Source organism: Asterias amurensis, chromosome 5 (assembly GCF_032118995.1).
Source record: "Asterias amurensis chromosome 5, ASM3211899v1".
Taxonomy (NCBI): Eukaryota; Metazoa; Echinodermata; class Asteroidea; order Forcipulatida; family Asteriidae; genus Asterias; species Asterias amurensis.
In genome coordinates, this window is record NC_092652.1 from 27,332,769 (window position 1) to 27,352,538 (window position 19,770).

At 38.5% G+C, this 19,770-nt stretch overlaps 1 protein-coding gene across 5 annotated transcripts in view; it reads right to left on the reverse strand.

Annotated features, from left to right (window-relative positions):
- LOC139936941 (phosphatidylinositol 4-phosphate 5-kinase type-1 alpha-like) overlaps positions 1-18,968 on the reverse strand; it is a 40,291-nt gene extending 21,323 nt beyond the window's left edge. For all 5 annotated transcript variants that reach the window (XM_071931783.1, XM_071931787.1, XM_071931784.1 and 2 more), the window contains exons 1-5: positions 18,563-18,968; positions 15,136-15,188; positions 12,740-12,829; positions 3,133-3,263; positions 2,668-2,785 (exon numbers count right to left, since the gene is read on the reverse strand). In XM_071931783.1, the coding sequence (XP_071787884.1) occupies positions 2,668-2,785; positions 3,133-3,263; positions 12,740-12,829; positions 15,136-15,188; positions 18,563-18,641 (471 nt within the window). In that variant the 5' untranslated portion in view covers positions 18,642-18,968. The remainder of the gene's footprint in view (positions 1-2,667; positions 2,786-3,132; positions 3,264-12,739; positions 12,830-15,135; positions 15,189-18,562) is intronic.
- Positions 18,969-19,770: the final 802 nt, after the last annotated feature.

Here is a 19,770-nt window from a genome sequence, read left to right on the forward strand (position 1 = left end):
ATAGGCCTATCTCCAACAGGAATGCAGATTTATGTTTGGAATCGTAAGAACCATACATGTTCATGTACATGTAGTTGTGGCACAAACTTTATGCAGCCTGCCATGCCAGAAACACTGGGGTGAACCCCTATTCTTTTATGATAATAAGTGTACTAGGTTCTTTTTCGTGCATACATTTGCACACAACACATGGGAATAAGGCTTTACATAACAATACGTCCAATCTATACGATGACGTAATGATGGTTAACAACACATGTGTCAAGACCGGAACTTGAACCCACACTCTGATGATCAACAAAAATCAGTGGCCATTTGACTGCTAAGCAACGATAAGCCATGTACAGTACAACATCAAAATGTATTCTGGGTTGTACTAGCTATAATACTGAAAAGGAACAGGAAATGAGTTTAATTAACCACATCTTGTGTATCTTCTTAGGATACATTAATATTACTATTGAAAACCTATTGTTATTTTGATAAAAAACTTAATATGACATCCTTTTTAAAATCAACAGTGTGACTTAATGCTCACAAAGTTGCTGTTTTATGAATGTCAATCTTCCTGAAAGTGTTATGCTGAATTAAAAAAAAAAATGGTTGCCATTGAAACTTGTTTGGGGCATGACGCCATGCACCTGGGACCAACTTGTTTTACTTGGGTCTGTCCTGAGTGAGCCAAAACAATGACGTCAAAGCTACTACTTGAATGCACTGGGGGATACACGGAAGTATCTCACTTGGTATTCACTGGTTCCCTTCATTGCTCTGATCCGTTGCCAGTTCCTTCCTAGCCAATTATGTTTCTTGTCTACCTAACAACATTCCTACCCTCGTAATAGATTCATAGCACATCACTCCGCTCTCTCTCTGCCGCCCTGGTGCCAAAACCAAGACAAGAAACACCATCATATTCCCGCCATGTCACAGATGGGAAATAAAGCATCTTACAAGAACCCATCATTTGGCTGTCATTCACTGGCTCAACCTTAATCACCTAAACACCCGGTTGCATGGATACCAATCTCAAATTAGACTTCTTTGTTTCTGAAGCAAACATTATCTTTCGTCTAATTCCTCACATTTTTCATGCACAGGATATGACTTTGTCCCAACGAGAATTTTTTTTTAAATCCATTTCTATCTCATTTGATGGTGTCTGGCACCCAACGAAATGACATCATCAACCCTCGTTGCCATGGATACCGCTGTTGTTAAGCTGAACAGAAAAATCAGTGAAGAGTATCATGCCTGTGAAATCCTGTGTTATTCCAAGACTAAAACCAAGACAGACATTTAAAAGGAAGGGGTGGGTGGCATACATGTAGGTCAGGGCTAGAGACGTCTGTGAATTCATTATGAATCATTCCATTGAATCTAAGATACAATGTATCCATGAGGAACTCAGCATTGATGTCAATGGTAGACAGTGGTTCTCATTATCTTGTGCTATCTTTTCCCTTTCCCTTATCTGTCACTATACTCTCTTGTAATTTCTCCTACATGTATCCCATGCCCCCTCCCCACCCCTCCAATCCAATCTTCCCCCTCCTCTCCTGCTGAACCCCTTCCCCCTCTTCTGTGGCATAGTGTGGCATGAGAGTGGACTCAAGCTCTAGTGTTTCTGATCCGTGGTGTTTTTCCTTTTCCTTATCTGTACAATATCACTAATTTTCCCTCCATTATATGTTTTCTCACCCCTCCTTTCCACTGCATCCCCTCCTTTCCAACCACATCTCTGCTCTACTGCCTACCACTTTCCCCCCACTCTGCTCCATAGTGCTCCACGCACCATGTAAAACACTTACAAGGTGCATTATCAATGGGTGTTATTTTTCAAAACCATAACAAATCAGTCTTAGATAAAGATCACTAAGCTCTTTAAGAGACTGTTAATAAAGCATTGTATAAGAACCGACTGATCCTTCTTAAATGTATTTTAGGAATAAATGTTTTTTATTTGTCTATTTCTTGCTCTTTCCATTGCTCTAAGAATACAAGATGTATTTGTGGCTTGAGTGGACTCAAGCTCTGGTGTTTCTGATCAGCAGAGTGTGGGTTCGAGTCCTGGTCTTGACATGTTTGTCCATAAGCACGACACTTAAACCAACAACTACCTCTTTCTTTGATGGGACATGAAGTTGTTGGTCCCATGTGTTGTGAAATGAATGTAAAATTACTCAGTACACGTATCGTTAATAGAAGGGGTTTGCCTCTGTGTTTTCTGGTATGGTTGGCTGCCGACTCTGCCTGTCACCTTGTAAAACACTTACTGGGTGTAGTGTAAATAGGTGTCATAATTCAAAACCTTAGCAAACCCCGTCTTAGATATCAATAAGTGCTTTAAGATCCCTGTACATAAAATGTGTATAAGAACTGACTGTTAATAATCCAGGGAAGGGGTGGGGGAAAAATTGTTTACCAAATCAGGCCTGATACTTCACAGAACCAACAAAGGCGATTGCCTCCATGACCCTTTGTGCCCTTGAAATGTTCCAGTAGAACTTTAAAATGTCCTCAAAGGGTGCCCTTTACCAAGGAGAAAATGCCTTGGTGTCCTTGTCCTTTTATAAAATGAAGCGTACATGTACAGGCCTACAACAGATTCACCCAATCTCTCCCCATAGGAAGTAATAAATATGGCTGACATGTATCTCAACTCACCAAGAAGTCATCCGGTTGAATTCCAAACAGTTCTCTGAAATATCGGAAGGCAATTGGTGCATATGTCTTGAATCTAAAGTCTGGATAACTGTGTGCTGGTGTTATGTTACTCCCCTCACTGCAACAGGATTGAATGGAAGTTAAAATCAGATAAAACCATCAAAATCAGTGAAATAAGTGAAATCAAATCAATGAAATCAATGTCATCAGTGAAATCAGAAAATCAATAACATCAGTGGAATTCACAATTTCCTCATAGGGTGCCCCATACCAAGGAGAAAAATGACTTGGTGCCCTTTAAAAAACAAAGCATACAAGCCTGGCACAGTAAACCGCATTACTTGAACTCTCTTGGGTTTGTCATGATAAAGTTTGAAATGCTCTGAAGTGCACGAGCTCCCCCCCCCCCACAGTATTCAATAATATAAGATAATTTTATAGAATAGAAAAATCTTTAGTTTTAACCTTGGGAAAAATATACTCTCCACGACGGCGAAGTCTTGCAAAAGGACGTCTCTCTCTGGTTTGGCTGATAAACTTCCCACTGAATGACCAATACCAAGTTGAATAGCGGCCATCAAAGCCGAAGAACTTGTCTGCAAGGAAAGAATATACAAGAAAAAGTATTGGTTAAACTTCTCTGCAAATTCCATAACATTTACAAATTGTGTATTGGATTAGACCATATCACCATGAACAAATATCTAAAAATTTTAAGGATTTTCAGATGGAGCAAGATGATCAAATAATGCACAACTTAGATATTTTTGCAACCAAATTAACATGTAATGAGTTTCCCACTTACATACTGTATAATACAGTCTGTATTGACCAATATTCTGGGCACTATTATACTAATTACTGGGTGAACAATGCAAAGGAAACTAATGACACACTATACTTTTCTCTTGTACAATGTAATAATTATCTGAAACTGTTTTCCTTGTTTGATCAATGCAAACACAACATCTCAAGATCAAATGCAACAATGAGAAACCAGGACATCAAGTTACAAAAATACAATATCAATGGTGTGTTACTTGTTTATTATTGTAGGTTCAGTACCCAAGTATATGGTAAAGTTTCTTTTGAAATATGTAGTTTGCTTTTGGTGTGTTGCACGTAGTGTCTGGTCTACACAGAATGAGGGTCGTGAAATAGGCCTACGACACAAGCAACAAAATGCAACGCTTAAAGGCAGTGGACACTATTGGTAATTACTCAAAATAGTTATCAGCATAAAACCTTACTCTGTAACAAGTTATAGGAAGAGGTTGATAGTATAAAACATTGCGAGAAATGGCTCCCTCTGAAGTGATGTAGTTTTCGGGAAAGAATTAGTTTTCCACGAATTTGATTTCGAGACCTCAGGTTTAGAATTTGAGGTCTCCAAAATCATGCATCTGAAAGCACACACACAAAATTTGTGTGACAAGGGTGTTTTTTCATTCATTTTATCTCGCAACTTCGACGACCAATTGAGTTCAAATTTTCACAGGTTTGTTATTTTATGCACATGTTGAGAAACACCAAGTGGGAAGACTGGTCTGTGACAATCACCAATAGTGTCCAGTGTCTTTAACCATAAGTTCCTTCTCATCACCTGCATGTACAATATAGTGTATAAATAGGGATAGTTTTGTGTACTATTGAAAATGTGAAAAACACAGCCAAACATGCAAAGCATAAAACAATTGCAGCTATGAGTGTGCTAAATTTGCTAATATTGCGCGATAGGTCTGAGCATGTGCCAAGAACTGTTAAAGACAGTGGACACTATTGGTAATTGTCAAAGACCAGTCTTCTCACTAGGTGTGTCTCAACCAGTTAGTCTCAACATATACAAGCCTGTTAAAATTTTAGCTCAATCAGTCATCGAAGTTACGAGATAATAATGAAAGAAACTGGCTATACATGTAGGTAGGTTATGCATACTTCAGCCTCAGATTCCCGCCATACAAATGAGTTGTCTGAACAATCCCATGAGGTAATACTTTTTAGTTAGCACACAGGCTGGAGTTGAATGCTGAAAACATAGTTTGTCTGCGGCCAAAATTTAATCAGTAATGGGACGCAGAGACACTATGTTTTTCAATATTCCACTCGCGATTGTCAATAGCAAGTTTATCTTTATGCAAGCTTGATGCGTAGCTTACAATCGTGTAATTCAAGAAAGTATGACATTGTGAGAATAAATGTGCCACTCCCAATGTAAATAAATCACTGACAGCAATTTTCCCTCTTGCCCTCTACCCATCCACCCAACAACCCTCCCTCCACTGAATTGATTCAAATGCAACTTTCTCCTTCCTCCACCATTTAATCACCCACCCATTTATCCACCCATCCTGTGGTACTGTAGTTTTGCCATCCCTCAGCCCTGCCCTATACCCAGTGATACCCACCCACCGCTTCATCCAACCATCCTAATGCAATCCTCATTCCTCAACCTTACCCTATACCTGCCCACCCCTTCATCCACCCATCCTGATGCAATTTTCCCCTTCCTCAACCTTACCTATACCCACCTACATCTACCCCTTCATCCACCCATCCTGATGCAATTTTCCCCTTCCTCAACCTTGCCCTGTACCCACAAACCTTTCATCCACCCATCCAAATGCAAACCCACTCCTCAACCTTACCCTTTATTCACCCATTCTAAGATGCAGTGTTCCACCCTCGACATTACTCATACCCCCTACCCATTCATCCACCCATCCAAATGCAAACCCATTCCTCAACCTTACCCTTTATTCACCCATTCTAAGATGCAGTGTTCCACCCTCGACATTACTCATACCCCCTACCCATTCATCCACCCATCCAAATGCAAACCCATTCCTCAACCTTACCCTTTATTCACCCATTCTAAGATGCAGTGTTCCACCCTCGACATTACTCATACCCCCTACCCATTCATCCACCCATCCAAATGCAAACCCATTCCTCAACCTTACCCTTTATTCACCCATTCTAAGATGCAGTGTTCCACCCTCGACCTTACTCATACCCCCTACCCTTTCATCCACCCATCCTAATGCATTCCCACGAGTACCTCTTCACTCAACCCATCCAATGCAATCCCATTTCTCAACCTTTCCCTATACCCACCCACCCCTTCATCCACCCATTCTAATCTAATTGAATAGCAACCTACATTTCATTTTATTCCTGGATTTCTTTCCCACTCCGACATGGTTTCAATCTAAAGTAACACAAGGCGTGTGCCGTAGTAATGATGACATACAGATTGAAATCAAATGAGAAAACGCTGACCAAATGTATGCCAGCTGAAGACACTGTCTGTAACAACATGTCGTACAACCCACTGAAGTCTTAGACTTGTGTTTTCTTGCGATGAGTAACCAGATTTGGTTTATGTCAGGCACCACTAAGCAGAGCGCTCGGGCGTGGCTTTTCTCAGCTAGCTCAGACTACACCCACAAGAGATGATGAAAATGCCACTTTGGACGGTCCCCTCCCTAAAGAATCAATACATCATGTCGGTAAACCAGTTGAGAGAAGTATGCATGAGGAATTCAAAGCAATGTAGGTTGAGATGCAGTTTAACTCGAGGGACTTGGGTGAAGTCTATTTTTAAAACTGAAAATTTCTAGCTGAATGTGTGAGAGGCTATTATTTTGATACATTTAGAATACATCCTTTAAATCTTCTATCATTGTTTAGGTTGGATTTATCTGACCATCCTTTTGTTATTTACTTTAGCACCTTTCCTCTTCGTGGTTGTGCTGGATTATATAATGAGGCACGCTTTACGAGGTATTCAGCAGGAAACAGGAATTGTGCTTAAAGAAAGATAGAGCAGTCGTTATCCAGAGATCCGTCTCCATGATGTAGCACTCTTGTCAACATCAGTTGACACTGCAGAATCATTACTTCATAGTACTGAGGAGGCTTCCAATTGTGTCGGTCTTCATCTAAACACAGGAAAAACGAAGACTCTCCTCGTGAACATTCCTCCAACATCCAGTATACAGACTCTTGATGGTACGAAACTTAAAACTGTTTCAGATCTCAAATACCTCGGCTCATCACTACCTGACTCATTCCAAGATTTCAAATGCAGGAAAGCGCAAGCATGGTCAGCATGTAACCAATTAGATAAGATCTGGAAGTCTGATCTTGACAGAGCTATCAAAATCAAGTTCTTCAGGGCCTGTGTTGAAAGCATCTTGCTATATGGAGCCGAAACATGGACAACAACACAAAAAGTGTATGACCGCATCAACGTTTGCTACACTCAACTGCTGCGTAGAGTTATCAACATCCACTGGCGGGACCATACTACAAACGGGAAGGTTTATGGCAATCTACCACCACTTTCCGAGACCATAATGCAGAGACGTCTCCAGTTTGCTGGCCACTGTTTGCAAACAGCGGATCAACCTGATATATATCATTGTTTAGGTCGGATTTATCTGACCATCCTTTAGTTATTTACTATTGTACATAATGTGTCCTTTCAACATCTAACCTTGGTGATTCAATTATTAAATTATTCTACAAACAACGTGATTTTCTTTTTGACCCACTCAGCCACAATTTTGTAAAGCAACCAACATTTAAATTGGCCAACTACAATGTACAGGTACTGTATGCCTCCCATTGAATGCTATACCGGCATGTTCTCATAAGATGAGCGTTGACGGCGCATGATTTCAAAGTCGGTTCAAAGCTTTTTATGAGTTGTATACGGTATTACACAGTTAAATTTAAATTGTACATTTTGAAAATTGAAATTTGCATTTTTAATACCTTACATGTAGGTCCTTTTGGTTTGTGAGCATTTTGCAATTAGGTACATTACTGTACATGTAGCTAATTATATTTTCTCAATTAATAATGCCGTTACTGAGAAACTGTAGCATGGAGGAACAGTAAATTTTAAAGTGAAGTTGCGAACAACAATTCCCTCCATAGCCTTGCTCAAGGCAGTCGCATTATTCGCTCCGAAAAGACGCAGCTGTAAACCCACCCGCCGTATACCCTGTGCATGGTGTGTGCGATCACACCGAATGACCCACCCGTATACATACTGTCACATCGCACGAATACTGTTCACACAAGTCATCGCACTCGTACACCACTAACCGCATGCGGAGGCCGTCAGGCCGACAGCCTTGTCGGATCTGTATCTTCCCGTTTTAATGTGTTGTATTGAAAAAATTCCAATAGTGGACGAAATTGGGGGGGCTCTAGGATATGCTAGTATGCAGCTCATGAATATGTATATCGTTCGTCAGACCTATCAGACAACACAGGATGTGAGGCAAATGAATTATTCATTTTGACGTCCAATCACGCACTTCCCTTATCACGACCTTTGGACCCTATTATGTGGCCGTGGTGGTGGTGTGTGAGGTAAACATGTCTCGTCTTTCGCGGGCATTATGGTAATGAGCTGACCGTGGGAACTCTTCGCTTATTATAGTAATGAGGTCAGTGGCTTCAACACAGATCCTACAAGGCTGTCGGCCTAACGGCCTCCGCATGCGGATAGTGTACGGGGGCATCGTGTCGTGCGATGTTACGCACAGTGAATACGGGTGGGTTTTACGCACAGTGAATACGGGTGGGTTTTTATACAGCGGCGGTCTTTTTTCGGAGTGAATAATTCGACTGCCTTGAGCAAGGCTATTCCCTCCATGATTATATTACCTTCATGGCATTTTCAAGACATAAGTGTACCATCACCAGTGGAAGTGCACTGTAGCTGACACCAACAGAAACAAAAACAAGTAAAAGACGTCTCCACAAATATCCTAATTATGAATCTTGGTCAATCTAGCCTGTGGTTATTTGAACTGTATTGGCTAATAGGAAAATCAGCCTGCACTCCATACCTTGACATATTATGTTAACCCTCAAGGGTATAGACAGTCTGACCACACTGCTACACAGTGTGTGTTTAGAACGGAAACATAAGTTAGAGCAACGATGTACCTTTGCTGCAGACCATTCTATTATGTCACAACAATCACAGAAATAAACCGATGGTAATTTTAATTCAATAACTGCTGTGCTTTACGATTGATTTTTGCTCGTTTTTTATTTTCAGTGTGTACACTAACAGTCTATGTGTGACATAGACAGGCAATGGAACACACAGCAGCTGTTTGAAGGGCAAAGCACATTAAGTCTAGCACTGCAAAAAATGCATTAATTCGCTAATTTGTTTTATTTGTTTACTATTTTTGTTAAGTTTTTTATGCTAAATCAAGGCAAACTTGACTCTGTAATAGCCTGGCTAGTAGTGTACGTAAAACACTAGTATCCCACCAATTTGAAATAATGATTTTATGTATGATTTTCAAGATACATTGAAGGTACTGTCATCAGTGACAACATGTCAGATTTGACACTGGCTAGACAACTGCCTGGCTGACTAGTCAAAAGAAAAAGTTAGCGTAATGTCTACGGTTTTTGCATGTCCTTCACTAACCGCTTGTAATTGTATCATACACAAAATACAATGATACAGTACAATTAATGAAGATTGGTTCCCTCATGCTAAGAATAATAGTATTTGAAGTTAATGATTCAGTACACGGTATACGTATGTTGTACAGTGTAGTGCGTGAGGCATCAATAGTTAAGTACTGTAAATGACACAATAACTTTTGATGTAATAAAGCAAGCGCAATTAAATTAAAACTATCTCAATCAAAAAACTTTGTTTTGATCGTCAAGTGTAATGTAAAAGGGAAGTATTCTGCAATTAACATTTGGAATTAAAACCAAAACCCATCAAGTTGTTTGTTTAAAATTACTGAATGGTTTCTTTAGTTTACAAACCAACAAAGTCACTTGGCAAATTCACATCCTCACAGTGAATAAGACCTGAACAGAACCATCTAACAATTCGCCACTAGTGATTGGTTTTCATAATGCCAGTATAATGTTATCAGTCATGTTATGTTTCTGAACGGTGTAGATGGATTGGTCATAATCTAACCCTAAGGCTGGCTATTGACATGAGCACTGTATAGATCTGTCATACCCTGTCTGCATTTATAATCACATGTCACTCAGTATACTTTCTTATGGGACTGGTCCCAACAACTAGGGTAGAAACACCATGTATGATGTATACAAATGTAGGCACTTAAATGTTCATCCATTTTCCCTCCCCATTTCTGATAAAGATTGAGAAAGCCCAAAATGTGCCAGCTACAATGTAAATGACAGTGTACATTTACTCAGTATGTAATTGTTGAAAAGAATGGTTATTTTAGAATGCAATGTCTGCACAAAAGAACCCATAACCCCTACATACAATAAAAACTAAAATATAAATCATGACTTTTAAACCCTTTCATGCCTCGTTTATTTTAAGGATAAAATGATCACTTGTACACAACAATTTTTTACTTAATTCTCTTGCAAATTCATTTACCCAGGTACATTTACATGTGGACCAAACTGGCGTTTGGGTCCACTTGGAGCAAGGGTGTGGTATGCATCGTGTGACTGCCCTTTAAGGATGACTAGTTTTTAACCAGCAGACTGCATTTCTACTCAAGCCTGGTGTTATTTCTTATCAATCCATCTTCATATAATTTACTTGTAAATCATACAGACAGGCCTTGAACTTTATTCATGAAGCATGTGAATAACACTGGTAATTTGTCATAGACCAATGCCCACATTGTACATGTATGTGCCACAACATACATGAAAGAAAGCTTGTGAAAATTTACAACAAAGGCTCTATCAGTCTATGAAGACAGGTAAAGGTTGTGTCACTGTTTTCGACCAGCTTTGATCTCGCAAGATCAAAGCTGTTTTCAAGAAAAATATTTAAAAGGAAATTTTCTACCGTGGCAATCTTTATACTGTGTGGAACTCTGGTGACATTTATATTGTTAATCTTATATTGTTAATGTTGTGCAAACCCACAGATCTATTCTTAAACAATAATTCTATCGATTTGTAAATGGTATAGCCTTGGAAAAATAGACTCTGCTACGTACATGTAAACGTAGGGTCGCAACATCTAATCAGGCTGTTAACCATTTTCCTTTTGGTTTTAAAAGCAACTGGCAAACTTGCTAAATCTATATTCTGATTTATAAACAAAATTCTTTAAAAGCACATAAATTTGGTCTAAACAATGAAAATGAGCTACCAAGGCTTTTAAATGCTCAGCCTTTCAAGCACTTCTGCCTAAAAATATCGACCTCCCACGCTAGCATCAGAACGATGGATGAGAGATGATTTAGACTGGTCCCTTTTCATCCCCTATGACTCATCACTTTTAATGTACTGTATGCAGTCAGGGAATAAGTTCAAAGATGATGACTTGAGAATAGACAGTTGATGAGTGGTTTACATCCGCAATGCCAGATGGCTGAAGTTAAATGACTATAAAACAACCTTGATTTAACCCCAAAACATTATTAATTAATAACAAATAGAAACTCCTAATTTGCATAATATTACAGTTAGGCCTATATACATGTATTATTGGCTGCAGTCAACAACAAAAACTGTTTCTGTCTTTAGAGATGGTTAGAAAATGGATAATAGTGTTTTTGTTTTGTAGCATACATGTAGGAAGTTACTTTAACACAGTTCTCGGCTTCCCAAAACGAATTGCAGTATATTTTTAAGCTGGCACTTATGAATGTTATAGGCTAATAATTTACACATGCAAACCTGTAGTGACATGAACTACCGTTATGCGGGGTTCTAAATTTGTATCTCACAATGAATTATTAAATTAATTACTTTATAATGTTTATTACATACGTATACACTGTACATGTATTTATTTGGTTCCAAAATGAATCATCCTTGGAATGATGTGAGTTATCTTTTATTTTCTTCAATGCCTGAGGTACATTTATCATTGGGAAGTAATAGATTACTGCACATACATGTAGTAATCACTATGAATACAATGTACAATGTACATGACCATCATCCATAAGGCATTAAATCTTGTCTAATGCTGCATGCAAATCAAATGACTTTGGCTTCAGCTTTGTCTATCAATGACAACATTGAAGGTGGGCAGTCATAGCCACATTGGAAACCATTAAATCCAACCAGGCCCAACAGCTCCAGCGGCAAATGTGTAATAATCTCATGACCTGTATTGCCTACACCATATGGCCAACTTTAATTAACATAGGATTCACACGGCTACTATAATAACAACTATATGAACCTATGTTATTAATTAAATTGCAAGGTGTTCAAGTTATAAACAACCTTGCTTCTGCAGCCCTTAATAAAATTGTAAAAACCTGAACAACTGAGAGATGAACAATTGATCTATAAATAACTCACTTTCCTTCAAAAAATAAAAGTATTGATTTTTAGAGAAATTGACAGATTTAAATATCGGTTTTCAACAAAATGATGACATATTGAAAACATCATGTGAATACTAAAGACAAAATGACAATTTTTAATGTATGATTAATTTAAAGGGACTATTGTCATTATCAAAACATGCCTGTGGCTGTATATGGAATTATAAACTCTTGCTCAGTTACCGCACAAATTCGCGCCCTCTCAAAAGCATTATTCAGAGGGAGCAGGTCCCGCATGTGCAGTTTATTATTTCATGAACCACCACAGGACTGCTTTGATCAAGATGACACAGTCCCTTTAACGAGAATTCCCCAGCTTCATTGTAGAGAGAATGTCAAACTGTAAATTGAAGAGCAGCAATTACTTGGATTTTCTACTTTTTCAATTATTGAACGGTTCAATAAATGAAAAAATAGAAACCATTTCACCCGACATGACCACCTTTGATTAATCGTGGTTGCGCAATTGTGTAGTTAGTGCATTTAACTATAGCAACGCATGTGAGATAGATGCACACAATGGCCAATTTTTAAAGCACTGCTTAACAGTAAGCAGAGTAATTTTGCACACTATTTCTATTGACTCTAAAAATGACGTTCAATGGGCAGAAATCAAGGGGTCAATACTTAGTAATGGAAAATAAACATTGAACAGGCACGCCTTACAGCCAAAACAACAGACACTAACAATAAATCTTGTTATCATTCCTAGGAGAAAAAGAACTTACCTTCTTATATGTTGTTTCCCCTAAGGTGTCAACCCTCCTGTGACCAATCTTCTTCTGTCTTGGGGTAGTTGGTCCATCAAGAACAGGACTCTAAAGGGAGAAAAAAACAGCAGATAGACAAAGATTGAGACTGAGCTTTTCAAATGTAATGCACTGCTAGCCAGCAAATAAAAGACACTGGACACTATTGGTAACTGTCAAAGACCAGTCTTCTCACTTAGTGTATCCATTTCAATATGCATAAAATAACAAACCTGAGATAATAATGAAAGAAAAAACACCTGTGTCACACGAAGTTGTGTGCTTTCAGATCCTTTCAAATTTCAAATTCGTTGGAAATAACTTCTTTCTCAAAAACTAAGTTTCTCCACTGGGAGCGATTTCTCACAATGTTTTATACTATCACCAGCAACCCTTACAATAGAACAATGAATAGAAGAAAAGATAAAGAAACAAGATTGGTCAGTGTTCACCAGGCCAGTTCCCAAACTACAACTTGTGACAGACCAGTAGGCCAATAACATGATTTTTGTTTCAGACAATAGACCGATCCATTAAGCTCCGCCCCATTGCGTATTGACCAATCACAACGCAAAGAAGGTCCGACACTAAGGTCTGACATGCGTGCAACACCAGGATTTCAATGTGATACCAACTGTTATCTGATTAGGATGTTATTATTATTTTATTTGCCAAAACGTACAAAACAATATACAAGAAAATATACCTCAAGATGGGCGAGGGAAAACAAAAGTTACCAGAGTAACATGCCTGTGATAGTTTTTCACAGGAATCGGGAAAGTACTGAGTATACAGTGCTAACACACATCGGTGTATGGGTAAAAAACTAAAATTAATATTCTTTATCCCTGATGCAAATTCAACATCTATTATATCGTTGCGGTACCCGCTGCCAAAACATAGGATTCGAACTGCCTCTAGCTGCCGGGCAACCTCGGTGGTCTAGTTGGTATGACACTGCTCTAGAATTGCAAGGGTCGTTCGTGGGTTCGAATCCCACCCGAGTAACATGCCTGTGATATTTTTTTTCTTTTTTCACAGGACTCGGGAAAGTACTGAGTATACAGTGCTAACACACATCGGTGTATGGGTAAAAACCAAAATTAATATTCTTTATCCCCGATGCAAATTTAACATCTATTATAAAAGCAAATACATACTATGATCCGTAGATCTGTTGCCCCACATCTTTGAGGTTTGTTATAAATAATGAATACCATACATTACATACCATCATGTACATGTACATAAAGTCCAATTGCAATAAGAATAAAGTATTGGCTGCATTGGGGAAAAAAATCACAGTGAAATGTCTCTCAAAGTCAAAGTACGAAAAAGTTTTCATAAAGATCAGAGAATCACCAGATCGTAAACCCCCTTTTAATGGACCTGAGAGGATTCTGTCCGATAAAGAACCAACCAAAGTCACCCACAAATTAGATCGATCATCATTCAGAGCTTAGGATTAGGGCTGCCAATGAGGCCTTCTTCCTGACCCAAAGGTAATTCTCCTTCTGATCATGCCAGTAAGTTTTGGGGTGTCATGGCCCTTCTGTCTAGGGGCGGTGGCCTCATGTTTTGTAATTTACAGAAATGTGGGTTCGGATCCTGACATGATCAGTCACAACACTTCTGTCCTTGAGCAAGGCACTATATCATAATTACTTCTCTCCATCCAGGAGTATAAATGAGTGTCGGTGAGAAATATTCTGCGATAGACTGACATCATGTCCGGGGGGATACAAATATTTTCATTTGCCAAGGAAACCAGACATTGGCCTGATAGTCACACAGGCTTGGAACATACTTGTTTTTTATTACCTTGATAACACATTCTTCAATTCTTTACTTTTAGGTACACAAAAATAGTACAGGTTCCATGAATTCAAATCAAATGAAAAACTTCCCATTTCCGCTGAAAACTTTTGTTTCACTAAAATGTACAAAGATTGAGTGATTCAGGCGATGCACATAAATGGTTTACTGTTAATTTCAATTTCCTTGTACACCTGGTCAAAATTGCTTACACCACAACTGTACTCAAGTGGAGCTTCAGGTGAGAGTATGTTTGGAATCTCATCTAAGCCTGTGGTAAAGCTGTAAAGATATCGATTAAAACATTGACAACTTATTAACTATGAACAACCCACTTATTAGATGGAAATTTGCATCGGGATAAAGAATTTTAATTTTGGTTTTACCCATTACATTACATACATGTACACAGATGTGTGTGAGCACTGTATACTCGGTACTTTCTTGAGCTATGTGAAAAAAATCACTGGCATATTCCTCGAGCAACCTAATCTCTTGAGTAAATCTGAACCTCAAATGCCTAAAAATTTGCCAACTCGATTAGAATTTAAGGCACTTACACTTCCATCCATAGTTGATGCTCGACTTTTATACTTCATGGATGATCCTTTATCTGAGAAGGAAAAGGAAAACATCAAAACAAAACAAAAACCTGTTAGATTAGTTGACATTGAAATGCAATTAATGCCATTTTCCTTTCTGATGTGCAAATTAAGTCAAACAAATTTAACAAAACAAACAGTTGATGTCACATTCTTGGTGTACATTACTTGGTCACACCCAATATTCCAACCCTAAATCTGTCAACTACAGTGTGTTGTGTACAGTTACAAAGTAGCAGTATGCTAAAATTAGATATTTGATCCGATATTTTGGAAATTTATACGTGTTAAAGACTTTAATTGTACAGCGAACTAAAACGATTTTCCTCATATAGCAGAGAACAATGCTATCCAAAATGTATCCAGTGCTACCCCAAAACCACCATTTGCCACTCAATTATAAACATTCAGTGTGCACAAAACTTGTTCAGTCTAAACATATTGCTAAACAAAATTGCTGGACGAAGTATGTGCCTGATATATAGTACATTTAGGCTGGGGGACTAGTGAAATCAGTGGAAGCTACACAACTGGTCCTCCTGGCTAGTCACCAACAGTTCAGGACAAACTCCAGACTACATGTATTGCCAGTAAACTTGCTTTAAACACCAACTTTCCATTTTCCTAGACAGACGGTACCAAAATATGAAAGCATTCATCCCACGATGGACAGTGAACTGTATCTACCTGGTCAGTCTTGCATGAGTGCCCATGGAATTTCTATTGACCTTCAAAATGCCAAAATGGTTTCTCAAATAAGGTCAGATTCACAAATGATGACATTGTGCTCACCATTGTGCTCACCTACAATCAGTGTTGTGTTGGAAAGTGACTGGGCACAAAACAGCACGTACATTGTAATAAAAAAAATCGCATACACCTACATGTACATGTACAGTTACACTTGTAAACATTTATACTCATCTTGACATAACTAATTAATAACAAGAAATATCAAAACAAAAACAATGTACCTACTGCCACTTTATTACATATTACATGAAGATAAAAACAGACTGTGTGAAAAAAATAATATGCTACAGTATGTGTGTGTATCTTGTCTGTGTGGTATTTGTTTACTTCTGGGGTCATTCATAAAAAAAAGGGGAAAAAAGAGACTAATGGGAAAAGCCCCTGGTACTTTACAAAAGTCTACAAGGCATGTTTTTTCCATTTTCTTTTCCTCAAACGTTAAGAGCCATTTCAAAATTACCATAACTTAAGAACCTCAAAACCAATTTTTGCCAACAAAATGGACCATTGGGACCTTCAAATTTGAGTTGTTTTAACGGCCAGAATATTGATATCATGCCCTATTTAAAGATAACACATTCTTGTCCTAGCAGGCCCTTCTCACTACTGTACAGATAACTTTGAGATTACAGACCGGATTGTAATTTTTTATAGAATCTCCTATTAGATCAACACAAATACTGACTTTGGACTGCCACATGATCAACAAGAGGGGGTGTCACCGTGTCTAATAAAATGCAGTGGGTGAACATGACAGGTCCATTAAAACACTAAACAGTACACCCATGAGCGAATTATTGGGATACTTCCTCACTGTAACAAAAAAGTTAACACCATGGACTTTTTCGCAATACTCAGGTGCGCATTAGGCGTGAAATAAGGTGCATTCTGGGATAACAAGGGATCAAATTGGATCCATAGCTATCCCAGAATGCACCTCATTCAACAGGTGAGCTTGCGCAACACGCCCAAACAAAACATGGTGCTTGATTTTGAATTGTTGGGGTGGTAAGCGTCAAACTCAACAATGCAAAACACACTGTGTTCAAAACCTTAAATCGCAAAAACCATGATTTATCACATAAAAACATCAGAAAGTAACAAAATTACAAACTATAGGAAGACCTCATAATAAATAATACTCATACAAAAATTGGTCTAGAATTTTCAAAATTTTGGTTGATACCTTTTAAAGGGTTTTGATACTTTATCCGAAAATTTGCCTTTTGCCCTGGTTTTGAAACTCGTTCTTAGTCTTTTAGGAGAACTAGTGCACATGTGGGAAGGTGGTCTGTTTTTTTGCCCATAATATGTGCAGATAATTTCCATTAAATATAAATCTGTGCACCATAAAACTGCTATCGACACGGACCAGTATCAACTCAAACCACAGGAAAACCAAACTATCACTAGGAAATCATCATAAATTGCGTTCACCCACCCTTCAACCATTAAAGACTGTTACAAATTCTCTTTTGTTCCAAGATCACTCGTTGAATGGAACCGCCTACCAGTATGTATAAGAGAAGCTCCTTCAATAGACTCATTCAAAACTAGGCTAGATAAAATCCAAATGACCACTTTCATGAGGGGAGCTCACCACTAATGTTTTCCACTTGCCACACCACACCTGCAACTTCCCTGTGAGGAGTTTGTTGCAGTTATTCGACATATAGGCACACAGTAATAGACGTAATTTTACAAGCAACTTGGGTTTTGGCTTGAATGAGCCGCATAAAGCCGCACTCTAATGCTGCTATACGACCATGTGTGGTTCACTGAAGAATGATGCAAAAAGTTTATGTACAAGTCTGTGCCGCATGCAGTATTTATGAGAAGAAAACAAATTGTTTTGTGCATTCAAAACATTAAATTTTAAAGTGTGAACAGCACCTCAGGTGGAAACTAATCTATAGACTGTACAAAACATTGAATGCGAGACAAATTACTGAGTTCAAGTTGAACAATATAAAAAAGTTGAAAAACTATACAAAAATAAAATGCTATTTGATTCACATCACGATTTGTGAATGAATGTTTTGAATGCAGCTTGATACACACACATAATAATCGCACCTTCACAGCGCATAGATGCGATAACGAAACCCTCCTCCCGACAGCAGAGACAGTGGGTTACGAGCCAAATTCAAATGTAAAGGGCGAAATGGTCTAATTAATCAATCAACAGATTTGCTCAATTTTTACCACTGACACAAATTCTAGGAGGGGGGTTACATTATCGCAACTACCAGAATAATGAGGCATATTCAACGTTGTGCATTTTATTACTACTTAATATAATTATCTCGAAGTGTTGATACTAATTGAAAAGGGAAAAGTTTCCGCATGCCGCCACCGTTTTTCATTTCATATGAAATAATATTTCAATTCATTTACCTTTCTTTTTAATGAGATAGGGGAAAAAGTGGTGGCGCTATACAGAAAGTTACCCATAAAAAGTATACACAAAATTCCATCATGAAAACCTTGACCCAGTAAACATTGACCTTTGACCTGGGTCGGTACTAATAAAAATTGTTACAAACAATAGACTTTGCAAACATTTTCTTTTTTGCACCACTCCGTAGTCCGACTGACTTTCACACATTGTTAATTGTTTTCAAGTACTTACTACTATTTCCTGATAAGGTTCGTTCTCTTTCCCTTTCCTGCCCTAATCTAGTCGCTGCTGGAGTGTCGGCGTCTGCCATTTTGTCACCCGTTTAGAAAAGAACACAGCAATTTCTACAAAATTGTTACATTCACATACGCAGCACACACAGTCTTTTTTTGTGTACAAAATACGGCCTCCGCCCGTCGCCTCACGTGTGTGTTGAACTATTAAACTTCATAACATTTCCGTCTGAACATTCAGTTCACTCTCATGGAATTCACAGCAATAAAGATTCCTTCAGGTCGCCGACTTTCATTATTTTCACATCTTTTCTGCTAAAATGTTGTATTTTTATCCCGATATTCCTCGGTTCTCTACTTGTCAATTACCGGAAACTAAACCTGTAAATGTTGGCTGGTTTCCATGTGTGCTGTATATTCCAATACATTATTGAATGGTTTATCGAGTACCAGTTTAGTACCGGCCTCTTTCTTGCCCGAACATCTGACGTCATTACTTTGAAGCTCGTATGATAAAGACAGGGGACCAGTCTAATAACAAAGACGGTCAAAGCAGTGTTCTTTCAGCGCCCTCAACGATGTAAATAACTTTATTTGATGCTGACTCAAGTCAATGTTCAGTGATTTTCCACTTACGCTGAGTTTGACCCCCGGATTGGAGCACATTTTTCAACCCCGTGTTTCCATGGAGGTAAAAATATGATGTTTCTAACATCAAACGGAGCCCAAAGCCGCAGACGGAAACGAAGTTCAGGTTTGGAAAAAAGCCTCTCTGCTGGGGACTCCAAAAGCGACGGCTTAGAAAGGGGCAAACAATATAAAAATTTCAGTTCAGACCTTTCAAGATCAAGTAAATAGATATACACAACAAAGTAGAAAATGAAAGATATTCTTTGCACTTCAGTACTGTTGAATTTCTCAACCCCTTACATAAACTTTGACTTCATTCTTCTTCTTATCGTATCCACCAAACACTTAGATGAGTTTCAGCCAGAACTCTTACACAGTTCCTATTGCAATATCACTGTACTCTGGGTGCAAGGTCCTCGATTTTGCAGTCTCGCTCCAAATAGGTGTTCCATTATAGTTTGTGGCTCTGTCCCACATTATGCATGTCACGTCTTCAAGAGAGTCCAGATAAAAGTCACTTCTTCTTGCGAGACACCTTGCACAGGCCAGTTGGAGGGGGCACCTCCATTCGTTCCA